Source organism: Pygoscelis adeliae, unplaced genomic scaffold, assembly GCF_000699105.1.
Source record: "Pygoscelis adeliae isolate BGI_AS28 unplaced genomic scaffold, ASM69910v1 Scaffold92, whole genome shotgun sequence".
Lineage (NCBI taxonomy): Eukaryota > Metazoa > Chordata > Aves > Sphenisciformes > Spheniscidae > Pygoscelis > Pygoscelis adeliae.
The window spans coordinates 516,569-534,090 of NW_008824306.1; the positions used below are offsets into that span (position 1 = coordinate 516,569).

At 39.7% G+C, this 17,522-nt stretch overlaps 1 protein-coding gene across 1 annotated transcript in view; it reads left to right on the forward strand.

Annotated features, from left to right (window-relative positions):
• EFHC2 (EF-hand domain (C-terminal) containing 2) overlaps positions 1–17,522 on the forward strand; it is a 53,403-nt gene that overhangs the window by 5,753 nt on the left and 30,128 nt on the right. The window contains exons 3-6 of the mRNA XM_009318886.1: positions 6,688–6,911; positions 9,773–10,024; positions 11,627–11,737; positions 12,055–12,193. Of these exons, the coding sequence (XP_009317161.1) occupies positions 6,688–6,911; positions 9,773–10,024; positions 11,627–11,737; positions 12,055–12,193 (726 nt within the window). The remainder of the gene's footprint in view (positions 1–6,687; positions 6,912–9,772; positions 10,025–11,626; positions 11,738–12,054; positions 12,194–17,522) is intronic.

Sequence of the window (17,522 nt, forward strand, 5' to 3'; positions counted from 1 at the left end):
GGAACTGATTTTGAATTCAGAGGAACCTTGTCCTACTCCTACCTGGGCTTTTTCAAGACTTGAAGAAAAGCATGTTGGATCTCTTCTCCTTGGAACTTACAAGTTACTTACCCCCTCCCTGCACTCATATGTGTGAGGCTGGAGACATCATCGGGTTTAGGTTTTCCTTGACTTGTATATCACGGGAGTGGGAGCGGCTGTTTCTGGATTTTGTGGTTTAGAACAAATGACTGTCGACAAAGGAAGGACAGTTAACCTGAGAGGCAGAGGCAACGTCTTTGGGAGGGAAGGTGGAAGCCAGGTTCATTAGAGCAGGATAAAGCAAATTCAAAGCTGATTCCTTTGAATTTAGCTGTAGTAATGAGTCATTTTCATGGTCTTTGTAGTATGGGTTGTGCAGGCTGCCCCTTCAGGCCTGATGTTCCTGGCAGTCTAGTCATAATCCTGTGGTGACAGGAAGGCTACAATTTCCCCCTATTTCCTTGGTTGTATCTTATGTTAATGGTTTTGGAGTCACTTTTGGCACTGGATCTAAAATTAACTGAATAGCGTTAGAGAGAAACAAGAATTCTCTCAGTCTTCCATGCCAGGATGTTTTCAAGGCCTCTACGGTTTTGTATGAGTACTTTATGTGGGATAAATGAGTATACACAACGTATTAAACTGATGGATTAAAAAGAAATGTTCCAGGATCTCAAAAGTGCACTTTATTTGTTTGTTGCTGGTACCTGGGCTGGTAAAGAAGCTCAGTATATTGATTGTGTTTAGGAAGGAAGAGATACTGTAGATTGAAAGGCCCAAGGACCATTTGGGATGTGTTTAGGCTTCACAGTTGATGAGAAGATCTGAGGCCTATACTTTATCATATACATCTACATAAATATTCTTATTATCCTAGAGGTTAATATGATGTAGAGGGAAAAAGGTGATGGAGATGCCTATCAGAGGATTCTTTACTCACGTGCACTTGGGCAGTGACTTCATGCTCCGTAACTGAAAAAAAGCCACAAAGTTGTTATGTTAAAGGCACTAAATATTTGTTGTTGAATATATACAAAAGCAGCATTTCTTAAAAACCATTAGCTGCTAGTCTTACTCCGTTTTCAATTAAAAATTGGCCTGTTATCTTTTTTATTATAATTATATATCTCTCATATTATTCAACTTCCCTGTCCTGACTGGGAATTCGTAAGGCTGAGAACAACAAGCATAACTGTCTGCATTGTGAATCTGGTAAACTGAGGCACAAAGGAATGAAAATCTTGCCCATGATCATGCAGAAAAGGTTGTTAACAGGATGAGGAACTGAACTGAAGTTCAGGATCTTAACCATAATGCTGTCCTCTGCACGGCTGCTGAAATACAACGTTTCAGTTAATTAATAGGCCAGGGGCTTGTAGAGGAGAGTTCAACTGTAGGAGAGCTTGGGTTGTTGAAAGGCAAACTACACTGAACAAAAGAGCACAGGTGTGGAGATGTGGGTGAAGAAAGAAGTGTGGGAACATCAGGAGCAAGGTAGGCTGAGTCTGTGTGAACAGTTGGAGAGTTGCAGTGGCAGGAAAGGGGTTATGTAAAGGAGGAACAGCAAAAAACTGTAATGGAAAAAGTGGAATTGAACGGTTGAAGGCAGAAGGTGGTGGTGACCTTAACTTGGATGTTTACCCCGACAGAAGAGATGTAAAATAGATGGCTCAAATGGCTGTTCTCAGGAGTCTTCTTGCAGAGTAGATATAGCAATGGTGGGGTATATCAGAGGCAGGTGGTGGGGTAGATCAAAGGTAGATCTTCTTAGCTTGGCCGGTTAATGCCTTGAGGCCACGGGATTACTAGTGCTTGTGCCGTAACCCACAAATGAGAGCTTGATGGTCTGAATGGGTGTCCCTGGGCATGGTGGGATCAGAGAAAGGTAGTAGTTTCCCACTGTCCTCTCCACTGTGGGTAGCACTTGTGGCTTTGCAGAAAAAAAACGGAGAGGCTTATGGACTGCAGGAAGATTTGGTGAAGGAATAGCTGTCAAAGAAGGTAGAAGAATTTCTAACTTCCATTATGATTTTACAAAACTAAAACAAATTGGCTTTGGAAAGAAAAAAAAAAGCCAGAAAATGTGCTTTTACCATTGATCAAAATCTCAGAGTGACACAGTAAATGATCTGTGGGAAATGTATTTCAGTGACTTTAAAAAAGTGCATTATGGAATTGGCTGCTGTACTTGGACATGAATTTGGACAGATAAGGTTGCTACCAAATAACTGAAATTTAAACTGCACTTAGTTTTGGAAACTGCCTTGCTATAGTTTGAACTTTGGAAAATATTAGAAGCATTAGAAGAAATCTAGACGTACAGAGAAATTCAATGCAAAACACAAAGGAATGCAGAGGCCAACCTGAACTTGAGAAACTAGAATCAAAGCAAAAAATACCAGGACAATCACAGTGCACAAAAACTAACTAAAGATAAAGGAGTACAGAGTGAAGAGGAGGACAGTAAACTCGACTGCATAACAAACTCCACTGTGTTCTTCCAGAGCCAGAATGCTAATTATTCTTCCCGTATAAAAAGAAATTCTCCCATAGAGAGCCAGGCTAGATATGGCAGTGTAAGTGTTTTGTAGATCTAATTCCCAGTTAACAGGACTGTGGCTGACTGATACTGCCTTATCAAAAGGTCATTTATGTCCCATGGGGTTGACTGTAGCTTCCAGTGCAATCCAGGCCCTGCAAGCCAGAGCAGAGTGGAGCAGCTGGCCGGTTTCCCCAAGGTCAGGCAGCTGAAAAAGAGAGCGGAGCTGCCTGCTGGCTGGGTTCCCAAGGCCGGCTGGCTGAAGAGGAAAGTACAAGCGGGAAAGTGAAGTTGCAGTCAGCTCCTCCAATATAAATGATTATCTAAGAGTTTAAGACCTCCCCTGAGGCCTTGAAATAATTGTGATTTTGCCATACTTAATGGTGGCCAAATCATGACCTTGCTGTGTTCTGAGACGGGTGAATAAGTGAATGTAAGAAGCCTCCTTGTTTATTGGGGTGAACTCTTTGTGTTGCGGGAATAGTATTGGTTGCTTCTCCTCCTTTCTGTGCAAGCAGTCAAACTCCAGGTGTTACCCATTCCTCTCCTCTCTCTAATGCACTCCTGAGTAGTGCAGAGGGAGTCAGAAAGCTGTGCTGAGGAAATTCTCGATGCCACTTTATTTCTTCTGTAGAGCAGTGTAGCAGCAGAGACCAAATCATTTGCTGCCCAGCTTCATGAGCTGCCCCATAGTCAAAAGGCCTTCACTACTATTAAGGTCTCCTTAAGCTGCTGCTGTAAGTTGCCAAATAATCAGAAGCCCTGGGAGAAAAGAAGATACGCTACAAATTATGGTATGGGAACTTGATGCCACCACCACTGTCAGGGAAAAGCAGTACCCCAACTTCCTTTACAAGAGCACAGTAGAGGAGAGCTTTAGCCTGACCAGATGCAAATATTTAAAATAATGCTTGGTGGTGCAGTAGGATAGCCTGCTCAATAAACTGACAAAAGACAAAAGAAACATCAAGAATAGCCATCCATCCTGAGCAACCTGAGTGTTGCACGTGCCCAGGTCATCCTTTAACAACTTGTAGCAAACTTCTAGAAGTAGAAATGTAATTATTTTCCAGAAGGAAGGACAACTTAAAAAATGCTGAGACCTAACCTGAGCTGATCAGGTTTTATTAAATTTCAAATTCAGCAATATAAAAGGTATCCTCTACATGTGTAGATCAGGCACAGTGATACTTAATAAAAGCAAAGGATTGCTACAGATAATATCTTTACAACACATTTTCCGTTAGGAAAGAAATTCTTATCCCTCAGAACAAAATGGGCGTGTGTATTATACTTTGAAAAGTGATATGAAAAGCTAGCTGAAGGCTTATTCACCAGTTCTGAGGTGAATATACCCTCAGAAATCACCTCATATTAGAAAAGTGTCAACCATTATATTTTCACTAAAACGATGATTCAACAGGATTTGCATTTATGCGGAGGACTGTTCTGACTTAGCACATTATCTGTTGATTTTTGTAGGAGTGACCCAAGGATTAGCCAAAATCAGGTAACATATTTTAAAGTATGTGATTTTGTTAATGGTAATGCGATGCAGTTTTGCATCATGTTAAAATGTGCTAATTACCATGTTTTCTGACTACTATTTCCACGAGGATGCATCTTAAATATGTGTATAAGTATGTTTAAGCAGATAGAGGTTCAAATTTATTTTACAAAGGTCAGTAACCAGAATGTCAGATTTGGTAGATGTGAAACATCAGGATGCTGAATGGGTCTTAAATAATTATTTTAATGGGAATGTAAAGTAAATCTGCTTTGTTGCTTTATTCCCCTGAAAAATTAAGGGTATGTTTTCATTGTAGGAGTTAGAATTTAACAAACAACTCTGATAATGTAGTAGTGGAAGGTATTTCATACAGATTAGTCCTTAGGAAAATAAAGCGAACAATAAAGCATTTCCATGGACTAACTCAGAAATAAGGCCCTTCAAACACCAGACAAAACCACACAACAATATCTTTCTCCCTCCTCCTCTGCCTCTCTTCATCCCCTCTCTCCCCAGGCCCCCCTCCACCCCCCCCTACGCCCAAAACAAAATAGCAGAGCTGGAAAATCATCAAACGGGACTCAGTGGGAAACACTACCAGATGTACAGCTGAAGGGCACTGGAAAGAGATCCAGTTCTGTAGTGAGAGATAATGAGACAGACTTTTTAGATAATTGTGTCTAGTAAACTATTATTGTAGTAGGAGGTTAGTACTGGAACTATTTTTAGTTTTGGAATTTTTGTGTGTTTAGTTGTCTTAAAGTTGCACCTTTTATAATTACTGTAATTTTATAGTTGTTGGGAACCTATGGTAGCAAGGAATTGTTACAATAGTATGGGTTGGTGGTTCCTATCTGGTCTTAGCCAGTGGGTATCCTCATTATAAAGCTGGTGTTACAGAGGTGTCTGGGCTGGTAAGCACAGCAAAGAGCTTGAGGTTGAAGACTGGACCATCTTTTTATTCTCTGCAGGGTATTTTCACACAACTATATCGAGGTATTGATGTGGCAAAACTTCCACTGTTGTCCTTTTTGTTCTCTCATAATGCTGAAAAGAAGAGTTTAGTCCCAGCTTTGCCAATCTGCTGTTCTTTGTGAACTCTAACTTCACTCAGAATAAATCATAGCTTGTCATATATGCAGCTGCATACCTTTCTTTAATGTATGCGTTACATATTTGTTTAATCTACTGAGGCTGTATCTTATAAGTTGGTTCTAAAATACTTGTAGTATCACAGAATCGTTGAGGTTGGAAGGGATATCTTAAGATTGTCTAGTCCAACCCCCCTACTCAAAGCAGGATCAGCTAGAGCCAGGTGCCCAGGGCCTTGTCCAGTTGGGTTTTAAGTATCTCCAAGGATAGAGACTCTACAACCTTTTTGCACCGCCTGTTCCAGTGTTTCATCACCCTCACAGTAAAAAAGTGTTTTCTTGTGTTCACGTGGAATTTTGTATCTTTTGATTTGTGCCTGTTGCCTCCTGTCCTGTCAGTGGTGTCTGGTGTCAGACACCATGGAGAAGAGCCTGGCTCCATCTTCTTCATTCCCTCCCATCAGGTATTTATAGACATTGGACCCAGCTCTCTCAACCTTTCCATATGAGAGATGGGAATCTAATCATCAGCAGTGAGTACTTCTGAAGCATTACCCAATTCATCAATGTATTTGTGAGTTTTCAGCTGATAGACCAATAGCAGATTCCTTCTCTTTTAATGTGGTAAATGTGAACAAATACAATGCTCCCAGAATAACAGTCCTTTCATTTAAAGACTAAAGAAAACTTAAGTGTGTACTTAATTTAACAAACTTAAAATGTGTCTCTTTTTTCTTTTTATTTTCCCTTTCTTTTTCTTTTGGATAGTGTTCCTGTTAGACTATGGGTTATGAGTTCCTGGCTCTGTATTTCTGAGATAGATCAATATTTACATTTCTCTACTGCAGCCCAGCAATCAGCCCAACTCATCTCAGTTGTGTCTGCTTTCAGGTTGCTCCTTTAGGAAGCTCAGTTGAATGCACCTGCTTCCATGCTTGAGGGATCACACTTTTCTCCTTGGTAGGGCAGTTTTTTTCTCTAACCTTAGCTAGATATGGCTCTCCTCACCCTGCAGGGCGTAGACAAATAGTCCCTCCTGTACACCCCTGCCACATGTTTTTTTGCACAACTTTTTGTGTGGGGTTTTTTTTAAAGAAAATTAATGATACTAATGAGTACTGGAGACTGCTTTGCTTCTCAGAAAAAGTGAAAAAGACATCTCTCTTCTTAATGAGAGCAATGTCTTTGCTCTTCTTTTTGAAAAAACACTAACCTGTTATGTTTGCAGCAACACATGGGGATTTATTCCAGTGGTTTCCTGTTTGCTCCAGAAGGTGGTCATTTTCTGTATTACTTAAGTCAAATACTAGAACTTGAGGTTCTAGAGGATGATCAGCGTAAAGTATTGTTGTTAATAAAAAGGATCCTCTTACCTAATAGTTGTTTTGCTGAATGAAGGATAATTTTGTTTGTCCCATATGGCTTCATCTGTTTTGGTCATACAGCATAGAAAATTAACAAGTCTGTGAAGTGATCCTTAGAGCAAAAGATATTCGCTCTATGAATTTATTCTAATTCTTTTACAGGAACTATTGTTCGACGGCATCGGATTCCACTTCCACCTCCTCATGAAGATCAGTTCTATACTATAGATCATTTCAATATCAACATAGAAGTAATCCTTTATGCCCGAAGATATAAGATTATAGATTGTGACCAATTTACAAAAAATTTCCTGAGGAAGATGGGAGTTAGATTAAATCCTCCCTCAGGTCGTCCAGATGACCCGTACACCAAAGAGCGGCAAAAGGTCAGATGAGGCAGTAATAGTGAAAACTCGATTTTAATAAAAGTGCCGTTTCCATTAGTAATATGCATTATATAAAATATTTCTCTAATAGCAAATAGAAAGTATGCAGAAGTAGCTATTTCAACATAATGAATCGCAAGAGAAAACTTGCTTTTTAAAATTTTGTTATATGGCTCATTGTACTAACATAGTGAAGTCCCAAATAGAACTGATTTTCTCCTGATGTGTTCACACACCTTTTGAAACAGAACAAAATTAATTGGGAAAAATAAAATAAACCTTTCCGTATTAAACTGAAAAAAAAAAAAAGTACCTATTATATGTTCTACTGATGATTTTGCTTGAGCTAATTTAATCATAATAAACACTTTTAAAGTCTTTAAAGGAAGATCTAATTGGAACTGTGGTTCAAGCACATCCATGGCTTCCTGCAGACTCACTTACTTGGTCTATTCCTATGTCATCCTTCATCTCTACCCCACATGTTATTAACAGCTCTTTGCATATGTAAAGCAAATTCTGCTGTCACAGAGAACCTAGCACTCTGCAGTTTTAAGACTTGTGAGATTTTATTTGAACGCAGTTCCCTCTTTTATGAGTATATGGGAACACATACATACCTCCTCCAAAAATCTCACTCACAGCTCCTACATGCTACGTGGATTCCTCTCTGCAGGATTTGAGGTCTTTTCTCTGGGAATAGTAGTGGGAGTAATGTTTTTTCTGTAGGGGATAATGACAGTTTCTTTCACTTCTGTTTTTCTCGATTAATATGAGTGCAGATGGCACTGTATTTTTCTCTTGACCTGACTCTGTTAGGACTGTTGGCCCACGATATGCAGCCGGTTGTGATAGATCCAGCCTAGTACTCTGAAAGCGACAGATACTACACGTGTCTGTTGCATTCAACTTAATCCTCCTATTGAGAAAACTGCTGCAGCTCTCAGCAGCAAAAATGGAAGGTAATTATGACTGGGATGTGTAGGAACATTTGCATATCTTTGAGGAATTCTCAGGCCAACACGTTGGTTTCACTTCATTCATGCTTTCAGGCTTTTTGCAGTCCCCCAGTGAAAAGTAATATTTGTAATACATCTCCTGGTTCTGCGTAGTTGTGGCTCAGGCTGGCCATGGGTTGCTTTTCCCTTACTCAGGCCTTGTCGGTAACAAGTGTGTATTAACACATGCCGAGTTGTCTTGATATTGGCAGACTGTGTCAACATTATCTATGGTACTGCATAACCTGCTTAGATTTTTTTTTTTTTTTGTAAAAACAACAAGCAAAACATTCAAGTATTGTGCATATGTATGCCTAAAGAGAATGGAGAGGGGAAATAGAGGGTTGAGAAATAAGAGCATCAGAAGACCAAAAATGACTGAAATCTATGTCTTAATTTTCTCAGTTGTTGAGAAATTACAGAAAAGTTATCTTGCAAATTCTGGCTGCTTTATGCTCTCACTTTTCTGTGACTAAGTTGTGGAAGGTAATTTTTTTTATTTATTAAGGGTGGATTGCTCTGGACTGCTTTGATCAAAATTAAATTGGTTTGCACCAGACTCCTAATAGTGCAGGTGGCTAGAAAATGAAGGTACGAAGGAAAGGAAGGAATACAATGAGAGAGAAAATGAGACCAATGAAAAACGTAGCAAGACACTTAGGTTCATATTTCTGTATTGTTGGAGATGATATCCCACGGATGGTGATGTTGTCTGGCTCTGTGGCTGTATTTGATTGCTCACTGCATCTTCAAGGATCAGGAAGGAGGAAAGATAGTACTGGGATGGTAAATACCATGAATATGAGCATGACGATGCCTGAAATGTGAGCAAGGACATTGGCAGGCAAAACTTGGTTCTGCTCTCCTTATTTTAAGATTTGATGCTCTGAAATAATGGGCCTTTTCCCTCTCAGACTTTTAAGGCCAGAAGATGCATCAGTGGATAAATAGAAATCTATCCATAGTCAATAGTTCTTTCTGTTCAGACAGCTCAGCTTACTTTGTGTCATTGATGTCTGTCACCATTCTCCTTTGGAAGCAATGGTGTATAATTTTGTAGATTAGAAGGACTATCTTGCCCCTTTAACCCACTTTGGGCATGATGGATTTTGACTTAGGAGGAACACCTTGTTCAGAACAACGTTTATATATGTGACTGTAACTAACTGTATGTAAATGCAGTCCTTGGATTGAATCATCATCACGGGATCCGATTTAATGCAGTGCTACTGGTTTTGCAGCAACCATGACTGTAGATGGCATCTTGTCATAGATCACATCAGCTGGAATATATTTTTAGTTGGAAATTTGCTATTCCTTTTCAGACCTATGGGCGTATATTGAGAGGAGAGCATACATACCCAGTACCTGCCAACTGTATGACATGAATCAAAAGTTAATTAACTGTGTTTTAAAGCTAAAAGAAAGAAAAGCCAAAGGGTAAAGAAAGAATTAATTCTTTATACCACATCATCTATAAAAATAATTTTCAAGGAAGTAAATCAGGAAGGGTGATGCTATTTGGATTTGTAGTCATCTGATTACCATGGGCAATTTGTTGAAAATGTGAGCTGTACTATAAATAATTTAACAATTTTCTGATCTGAAGGACCTTACTGCAAGAAAAACAAAGATCAAAACCAATCCAAAATTGTTTTAATACATTTTCTGAGGGCTCAGCAACCCTGTAAATAGTTCTTTGGTAATGGCATAAACAGTGTTTCATGTATTGTAATTGTGTGGTGTTATTTGAAAATCCTAAAAGCATGTTCTAAGATTAGATGGTACCCTGCAGTTTGGTATCCTGTTTTTAAGAGCAAATAATTAAAAAGGTGTTTCTCTTAATTTCTCCTTTATCTGCAGATTCTGGATAGTATGAAGCCATTGCGCCCTTATGAGCGCATTGACACTTTGAAACAATTTCTGGAGCATAATGGACATATTTTACGTTTTTTCTGCGTGTGGGATGACCCAGAATCCATGTTTCATGACCCACGGGAACTTGTTCTGCGCTATTATTTGTCTGATGATACTATTGATATAAAAGAAATTATACCAGTAAACTCAGGCCGGGATGTAGTTCCACTTTTCCTCAGAAGAGATAAGCTTCCAAAGGTGAGGGATGAAAATTTCAGCTTATTTCGAATTCTTCTGCTAATTAAGAAATATTAAATGCCTTGTTTTGAAAATCCCGTGTTAGGATTGTAATGATATTTAGAAAGTGTTGTCAGAGTATTAAGCATAATTGCATGATTTAGGTTTTGCACACATATTCATATAACAACATAATAAGTGATGGAAAAAAATAAGTTTAGGCTTGTCATGTTTAAATTAAAAGGAGAGAGAATTTAGGCAGAAAGATATCCTATGATTTTGTTTCTCCCATATTAGTGTATTAACGTAAATGTATTACAAAAGCTGTGCAGTAATGGAAGTACAGAAAATGAATTCATCTTGTTAGATAAACTAATGTAAAACTGAGGTGAATTCAGATTTGATCCATATGATTTATATTTGGAACCTTTGGAAAAGTCCAGTTTTAGTATGCCATAACATTACTTCTTTGTAGCAAATCTAGAATGATTTCTTAAAATGGAGTTCCTAGATTTGGGACCTTATGCAAAGCTGGTGAAAATCAATAGGAATCTATGAATAAGCTTTGCCAGGCATTAATCAGGTGCTTATTTGAGAAGGCTCCTCTCAGAGAAATCTTCAAGGGGTTTGAGTCCTCTGTAACCTATTATGATTATAAAATTAACGAGCTGGATACACTTCCGTATTGGTCCAGACAGATCCTGCTGATAGAACCACGTCAACCCACAGATGGAGTAAAACACTGGGGAATCTTTTCCCTCCTTTCCTTCTGATACTGGTAATCTATTTGTGATGCCATACACGTACGTGAGATTTTATAGTAAAAACCTAACAGCAAAATATTACACTTGTCTCACCTTGTGCATGCTATGTTCTGAGATTAGCAGTGGCTCTATGCTGACAGACCCCTTCTACCATTGAAGTGCATGTTGCAATTTTAAGGGCTGGCTTCTTCCTCTGAATTCAGTGGAAATTTTGAGAAGGACAGCAGAGGAGATCAGTCAAAAGTTGGGGTGTCAGGGAAGGTGGTATGACAAAATAACCCACTTTGGTTACCCTGCCTCAGAAGTTTGTTCATGATTTAAAAATGTAATGTGGTGGTGTATTAAGTTTGATATTACTGGGATAAATTACTATTGTAATTTTGAAAATGACAATAGAAACAAAAATACTAACATTTTTGCCAATAGAATCATGCTGACTTGAATCCCCCGTATTTGTGCAGTGGTTAGCACAGTAGGAGCAACCTTGAGTGGTTCTTTTGCACGTTTTTATAATTATTACCAATCAAAATAATAGCCTTTAGAGCAGATGTGGACAGGGGTGTGCTACTTTGGGTGTGCTAACCTTTGCTTTCTGTTTGCTTCCAAGAAAAAGGAGACTTTACTCTTGGATAAACAGTAAGATTCTGAATGCTTCTTCTGGTATACATACTGGCTTTTGACATATAGACGGGCTTTTAGGTTCGGAGGTGTAATCTTACCTTAGAATTTACTAAAAATTCTCCCAAGAAAATACTGCAGTCACAGTCAGTCTGTAGAAAACCTGCTAGTTTTAAGGTAACCGAGTTCTCGTTCTTCACTGTTAACTGTGTTTCTTGAGAGTTGGTCTCTTTTCTTGCAGTATGCTCCCACCGGGCTGTATCAGCCAGGCACAATCACCAGTCGCACTGTTCTCAATGTGTTTGGAAAGTTAGTAGGAAACAGAAGCCGTTACATTCTGGACAATCGTAAGGTCAGATATTACTGAATGCCTCCAGCTGTTGAGTGTCTTCGTAGTAATTTTTGTAATTTCTGTCGTGGTTATCCTCTACAACAGAGTTATTTATAAAATTGTGTTGCCATTAGAGAATAGCTCAAATGAAAACTACTGAGATTTATTGTATGTAAATTCCACGTTTCTGAAAGTGCGGTAGTTTAGCATGGGGTGAAAAATACTTGCAAATGGACTATGAAGGTTATATTTTAAATCACACGCACTAAATGACCTAGATTTTAAGAAAGGTTGTGGGATTCTGAGGTTTATAGAGCTGCCGTTCCCTCTTTTATTAGACAGGAGCAGTGCATCAGGAATTTTACAGAGACAGTGACCTGAAAATAGGGGCAGTAATTAATGTTTGGGGAAGGAAGATAATACTATGTGATTGTGATGAATTCACTAAAGAGTATTACAGGACAAAGTACGGAATCGGTAAGTAGTGATAATTATCCTTTCCTTATGAGCATTTTTATACTTCTGAGTTTGACAGAGCTGTCTTCGAATTTTATTACTGACAAAACATGTTCATTAAAACCTTTAGCAATAACAATCTGTTGTAGGCTGTTAAACAGCAAAGCGGTAATTTTGCAGGTGATCCAGAAGGGCTTTCTTCTATGTTACTCCATTGAAAACTATCACATAATGTGCATATTCTGTTCCTAACTGCCTCTATTTCAAAACTAGAATGACAAAACAGTCATATGGATAGACTGCCAATTCTTCTTCTCTCCTTCCCCCTCCCATTCCAATAGCTGTGTTTGCAGTCAGAAAATAATAAAGATCATGTAGTGAGTGGGTAAGTAGAATGAGCTCAATTATTCCCCATTATACCATGTTTCATTTTATATGGATGTCAGAATCCTCACATAATAAGATTTTCTGACACAACAGTAGTAGTCTATCACATTATTGGTTTTTACAGTGCAGTTTTGTGTATTCTGGACCATTAGAGTATGTATCCTGTGAAGTTTCAGCACTAAATTCTGGAAACATTTAGCAACTATGTCCATAATGGAAAAGCATTTTGAAAATGTATAACAATAGGGGCTTTCGTTTATCTGTCTTTGAATTCCCTCAGTCAGACTTGCAAATGGTTCTATTATGGACATCTTCCTGCAAAAACAACTTAGTTAATTTCTGGCAGTTTATTTATTCAATAAATATAGCTAAGTGTCTGACTGTTCAGAGATGGTTGGAAGAATCCTACTATGGCCGTTCTCCGACATTGTGAAACAAAATACCTGGGTAGACTATTTCTTTCAGCTTGACTTGTGATCAGATAGAGTGTAGTGTTTGGATCAAAGTTTGTCTGCTGCATTGGGGGAATTAAATGATGTAGCGCTGCCATTACAACACTAAATTTCTTAATTGGCAAAACATGTCTCATTAGGACTTTTTTAATAGTAGCTTGGCATGTCTAGCAATAACAATCTGTACCAAAATAAATCTTTTCTTATACTAGCCAGTGTGTGAGGAAGCCATATTCAATAACCATAATATTATCTATAATAATAGTGAGTCTAATTCCAGAGATGCAAAACAGGGGGTTCTTCCCTGAGAATTTTTTCAGCCAAGACCGCTGCCGCTGTTTGGCAGAAATATCCTCTGTCTGAGCGAATATCCTGGAACAGTGAATGGGGATTTCTTACTCACAGCAGGCAATGAAATGCAGCTGACCGTTCTGTATCAACCAAGCAATGCAACCAAGCGTTACACAAATGCGAAGGCTCTTCCCCTCCTATAATGCTGGCTCAGTAATTACTGGTTATGTCTCTGGATGTTAAAGTTAGGTGCTTTGCAAGTCAGGAGAAGTCGGAAGTTGCTGATGTGTAGAGTTCTAGAAAACTGGGACCATAGGTGATCTAGTCCATTCCCATTGTTCTGAGGCAGGATAGTGTAAATGCATAGCCTGTCACTGACTGATGTTTGTATAGCCTTCTATCAGCATCCTCCAGTAGCGGAGATCTCTCTGCCTCCTGAGGTATCTTGTCCTAACCTCATAGTTAGAAATGCTGCTTAATAGCTACTCTGAAGCTGGTTTGTGTAAACTGAGAGTAACTTTTTTGTCTTGCCTTTGTTGGACATGGAGAACAACTGATCAGCATCCTCTCTTTGTAACAACCTCGTACATATTTGACCACCATTCTAATACACCATCTTACCACCTTACCCCCCTCCCAGGCCATTTGGTGCTAGGGAAACCTTTCAGTCTTTCTCCCTAGTCCATTCTTTTATATTTGTGATAATTTTTCTGTTTTTTCTCAGTGCTCTCTCCAGTTTGTCTGCCTCCTTAACACAAAACACACAAAGATGTGCTCTAGCTGAGACCTTCAGGAAACTGGGAAGTGTTCTGCACATACTGTTAAGGATGCGTGATGGCAGAGACTGTGGCTAACAAAAAACCCATCCATCTTGATGCTGCCTGTCTTGTTCACAGAAAATATACACTTTCTTGTATAGAGAAAACACACCCTATACACACTCTTGTAAAGAGCTAAGAGATTCTCACAATTTGCTGTGAAATTCTTTCCTGTTTTCCCCAACAGGATTTAAAAAAAGTAGGTATGACTTTTTAGCGAGAAGGGGCTAAGAGTAGAACCAGGGTAGTTTTTGGCTTAGAAGCAGGTTTTGAGAGAGAAAGGGTTGAGGTTCACCTTTCATTCTTAGTGAGTTACAAATTTTGTTTGTGTCTGGGGGGTGTACAAGGTACTCTCAGTGGGATCAGTCCCACAAAGTGCCTGGCATTCTGCTCCCATCCAATTAAACACTGAAACGTGCTTAATTGCAGTTTGAGTCCAGGGAGACCATTTACTTGAGTAAGAGTAAGCAAGTGGATAAATGAGTTCTTACATCAAGGCACAGTGCTCAGCACCTCACGGCATCAATCCAGGTTTTTGCTATTGTGTTTTCACATTACTCCCCTTCAATTTATACTCTTCTGCCAAAGCCATTAAAGAGGCCGACATTTATTTTTGACTCTGCAGTTTCAGCGTAAGTTGCTTGCCGATGGAATTTGCCCTTTAGGAGAATTAAGAGCAGTTTAGATTTCCCTTGAAGTGCATGATTATGATATCTTATATATTTCCAATGTTGGTTTTGCTTGTTTTGCTTTTTATACTGTTTGTGAAAAGCAAAGGAGAGCTCTTCCGTGGGTAAACAATAGCTAATGCCCTTCAGTAGGAAGCCGATGACATTGCTGTCATCTAGCAGTGCTATCAATGGAAGAGAAAATGCCTTAATGTGTGATATTATCTGTCCAGACTTGCTAGTGCAGCCTCAGAGAAGGAGAAAAATATTCTATAGCCATGTAGGTGTTGTGGTCACCCAGCTGAAACATGAGTGATGTGTGGTGGGGGGAAGCTGGTACTCGTTCTTCTCACTAAATACAGTATCTCAGCACAGAGTTGAGTATAAAGTGTATAGTTGAGTATAAAGTGTTCTTTCTTAAAAAACAGATTGTTCCTGAAGGAACAAAACCAGTAAAATCTGGTTTCCCACTTATTTTTATTCGATGTCCCAGCACCTCCCAAGCCCGTCTGTTACGCCTTTTCGCAGCACCCTGCGATCCCTCTCCCATCCCAGCTCTCCTCGCCCTCCCACCCCCTCATTTCTCAGGCTCCCTCTCTGACCTGCTGCCCGGGCAGAGCGACGTGCGGGGTGATGGGCTGGCCAGTACATGTGTGCTTTTGGCCAGGCAGCTGCTGCTGGATAACAGCTGACTTCTTGCTTTTCCCTCAGTGGGGGCATTAAAGCCTGCTGCCAATTTTCATTAGACTCGTCAGAGATCAGAGTCTCTCTGGCGTCTAACCTCTCCTCTACATGTGGTGGAGACTGAGCAGCGGCTTCTAAATATACTTGTACATTTACAGATGCCTTTTTTTCCTCAGGTAACTGGAATAATCATGAAGTAAGACTCGGTAAAAGGAGATACTCTTTGAATCAGAATAAACACTGTCATGTTTTAACTGCATGGATGGTTCTGTGAGCACTAGATTTTCTTTAATCCTGCATGTAAAAGCTGTGAAGATGGTGACGTTGCCTTCTTATTTTACTTCTTACCTAAACTGCGAAACAGACTGACAAAAAACAGGTCTCAGCTGATTGTTATACATCTCCTTTTATGTATAGAGAACATCATGTTAACAATGTCATCCCTCCAGGTTATCGCCACCTCTTCTATTGTCCGAGGCTAGTGGAATTTCTCTCTCCTGTTCGTGGCTGTAATGCTCAGAGGTTGTCTGTCCTCTTCCTCTGAAGGTAGAATGTCTTGCCTGCCTGCTATATACTGATATTCAGTACGGTTATCACTCTAATCCAAAGTACGTAGCACTTGACTCTTCCTTGAAATACGTTTTTATCTAACACCAAGGCTTTCCTACAGTTCTTCGACTGAGGGCCGAAGGTAATCTTACAATGTATATCAAAATCTTACAGCGTATATTGAAACTGAAAGCAGACAAGCTCATTCAAGCTGGTTTAATGCTGCCTCTGTGGCAACAAATTATTTTTGAGGAATTTAGTTTTTCTTACGAAGGCGGCTATGCCACCTTCAAATTGTTTATATGCTAAAGATGTGGCTGGAGCTGTTTTGTTTCTTGCTGTTCCCAGTGCTTGTTCAAATCTCACTCAGGTTTTGATGTCATGAGAAAAAGTTACTAGTATGTGATACGTTTGACATATTAGCTGAAATAAATCCCCGTAGTGCCAGCCTGTCTCCTGCTGGGCATCAGTTGATGCGGTAACAAGGGGTGAAACTGTCCACGGGGAAAATACCTGTGCTATTCTTTCTGGAAGTAGAAATTTGTAATCCCGGACTTTCAATTTACCGTCTACCCACTGCAAATTTACACTGAAAATGTTACAGCCTGGAAGAAGAGAGCATCGATTCCTTTTCCAGACTGGACAGAGGTAATTTTCTTAAGAAACAGTGATAACCTTGAGAGGAGTGCATTTTATGTGTAAGTGCAAGTTGTCTGTCTGATTCTACCCTAACGGTGTGTGGCAGAGCAGAGATGAAACGAGTTTTGAGCTCGGGTATGGCTGTTAGTCTGCTGCACCTAGCTGGCTGTTCAAAAGTTGCAGAAATGAGTTTTTAACTAGTTTCGTAAAATGCGTTTCTCCATTTCTTTCTGAATTTCCTCATTCACAGGAGAGAATCTGAATACATAATCCTTTAAAATCCTGGCAAGTGTAGGTGGCACGAGGCTGGGTGTTTGTGTTCGGTGAATCTGAATGAAGCAAGGTCATTTTACATCAAGGAAAGGATGGGAACCAAAGCGCCGAACTTCTCTTTGGACTTCGTTTACCCCGTGCTTGGGTCAGGAGGGATTTAATGTACTCTCCGGGGCTAGCACAATATTCCTCTTAATTTGTAGTTTCCTTTTAGTTTATAAACCTAATTTTCATCCGTGTGTGCTAAAGTACTTACAAAGGGACATGGTTCAGCGTTTCCTAATGAATGCCTTATGCGCGAGTGTTAACGTGCATACGCTGGGACCTGCGGGTAAACGGCATTCGCGTGGCTTTTGAGTTCCTCCGTTCAACTGAGGGTCCTGCCTTCCCGAAGCCTGTTGGCAGGAAGCGTGTCAGTCGCGACCCTGCAAAGAGAAGGGGTTTGTTCCTGCTAAAATTCGCTGTTAAAAACCTCCGGACTTGGCGGGAGAAACTGTTACTACAGACTAACAGAGCGCACAATTAAAAAACGAACCGTAAGGTTTATGAACAGCAGCGAGGCCCTAATGAGAGGAACCGCGGTTCCGCA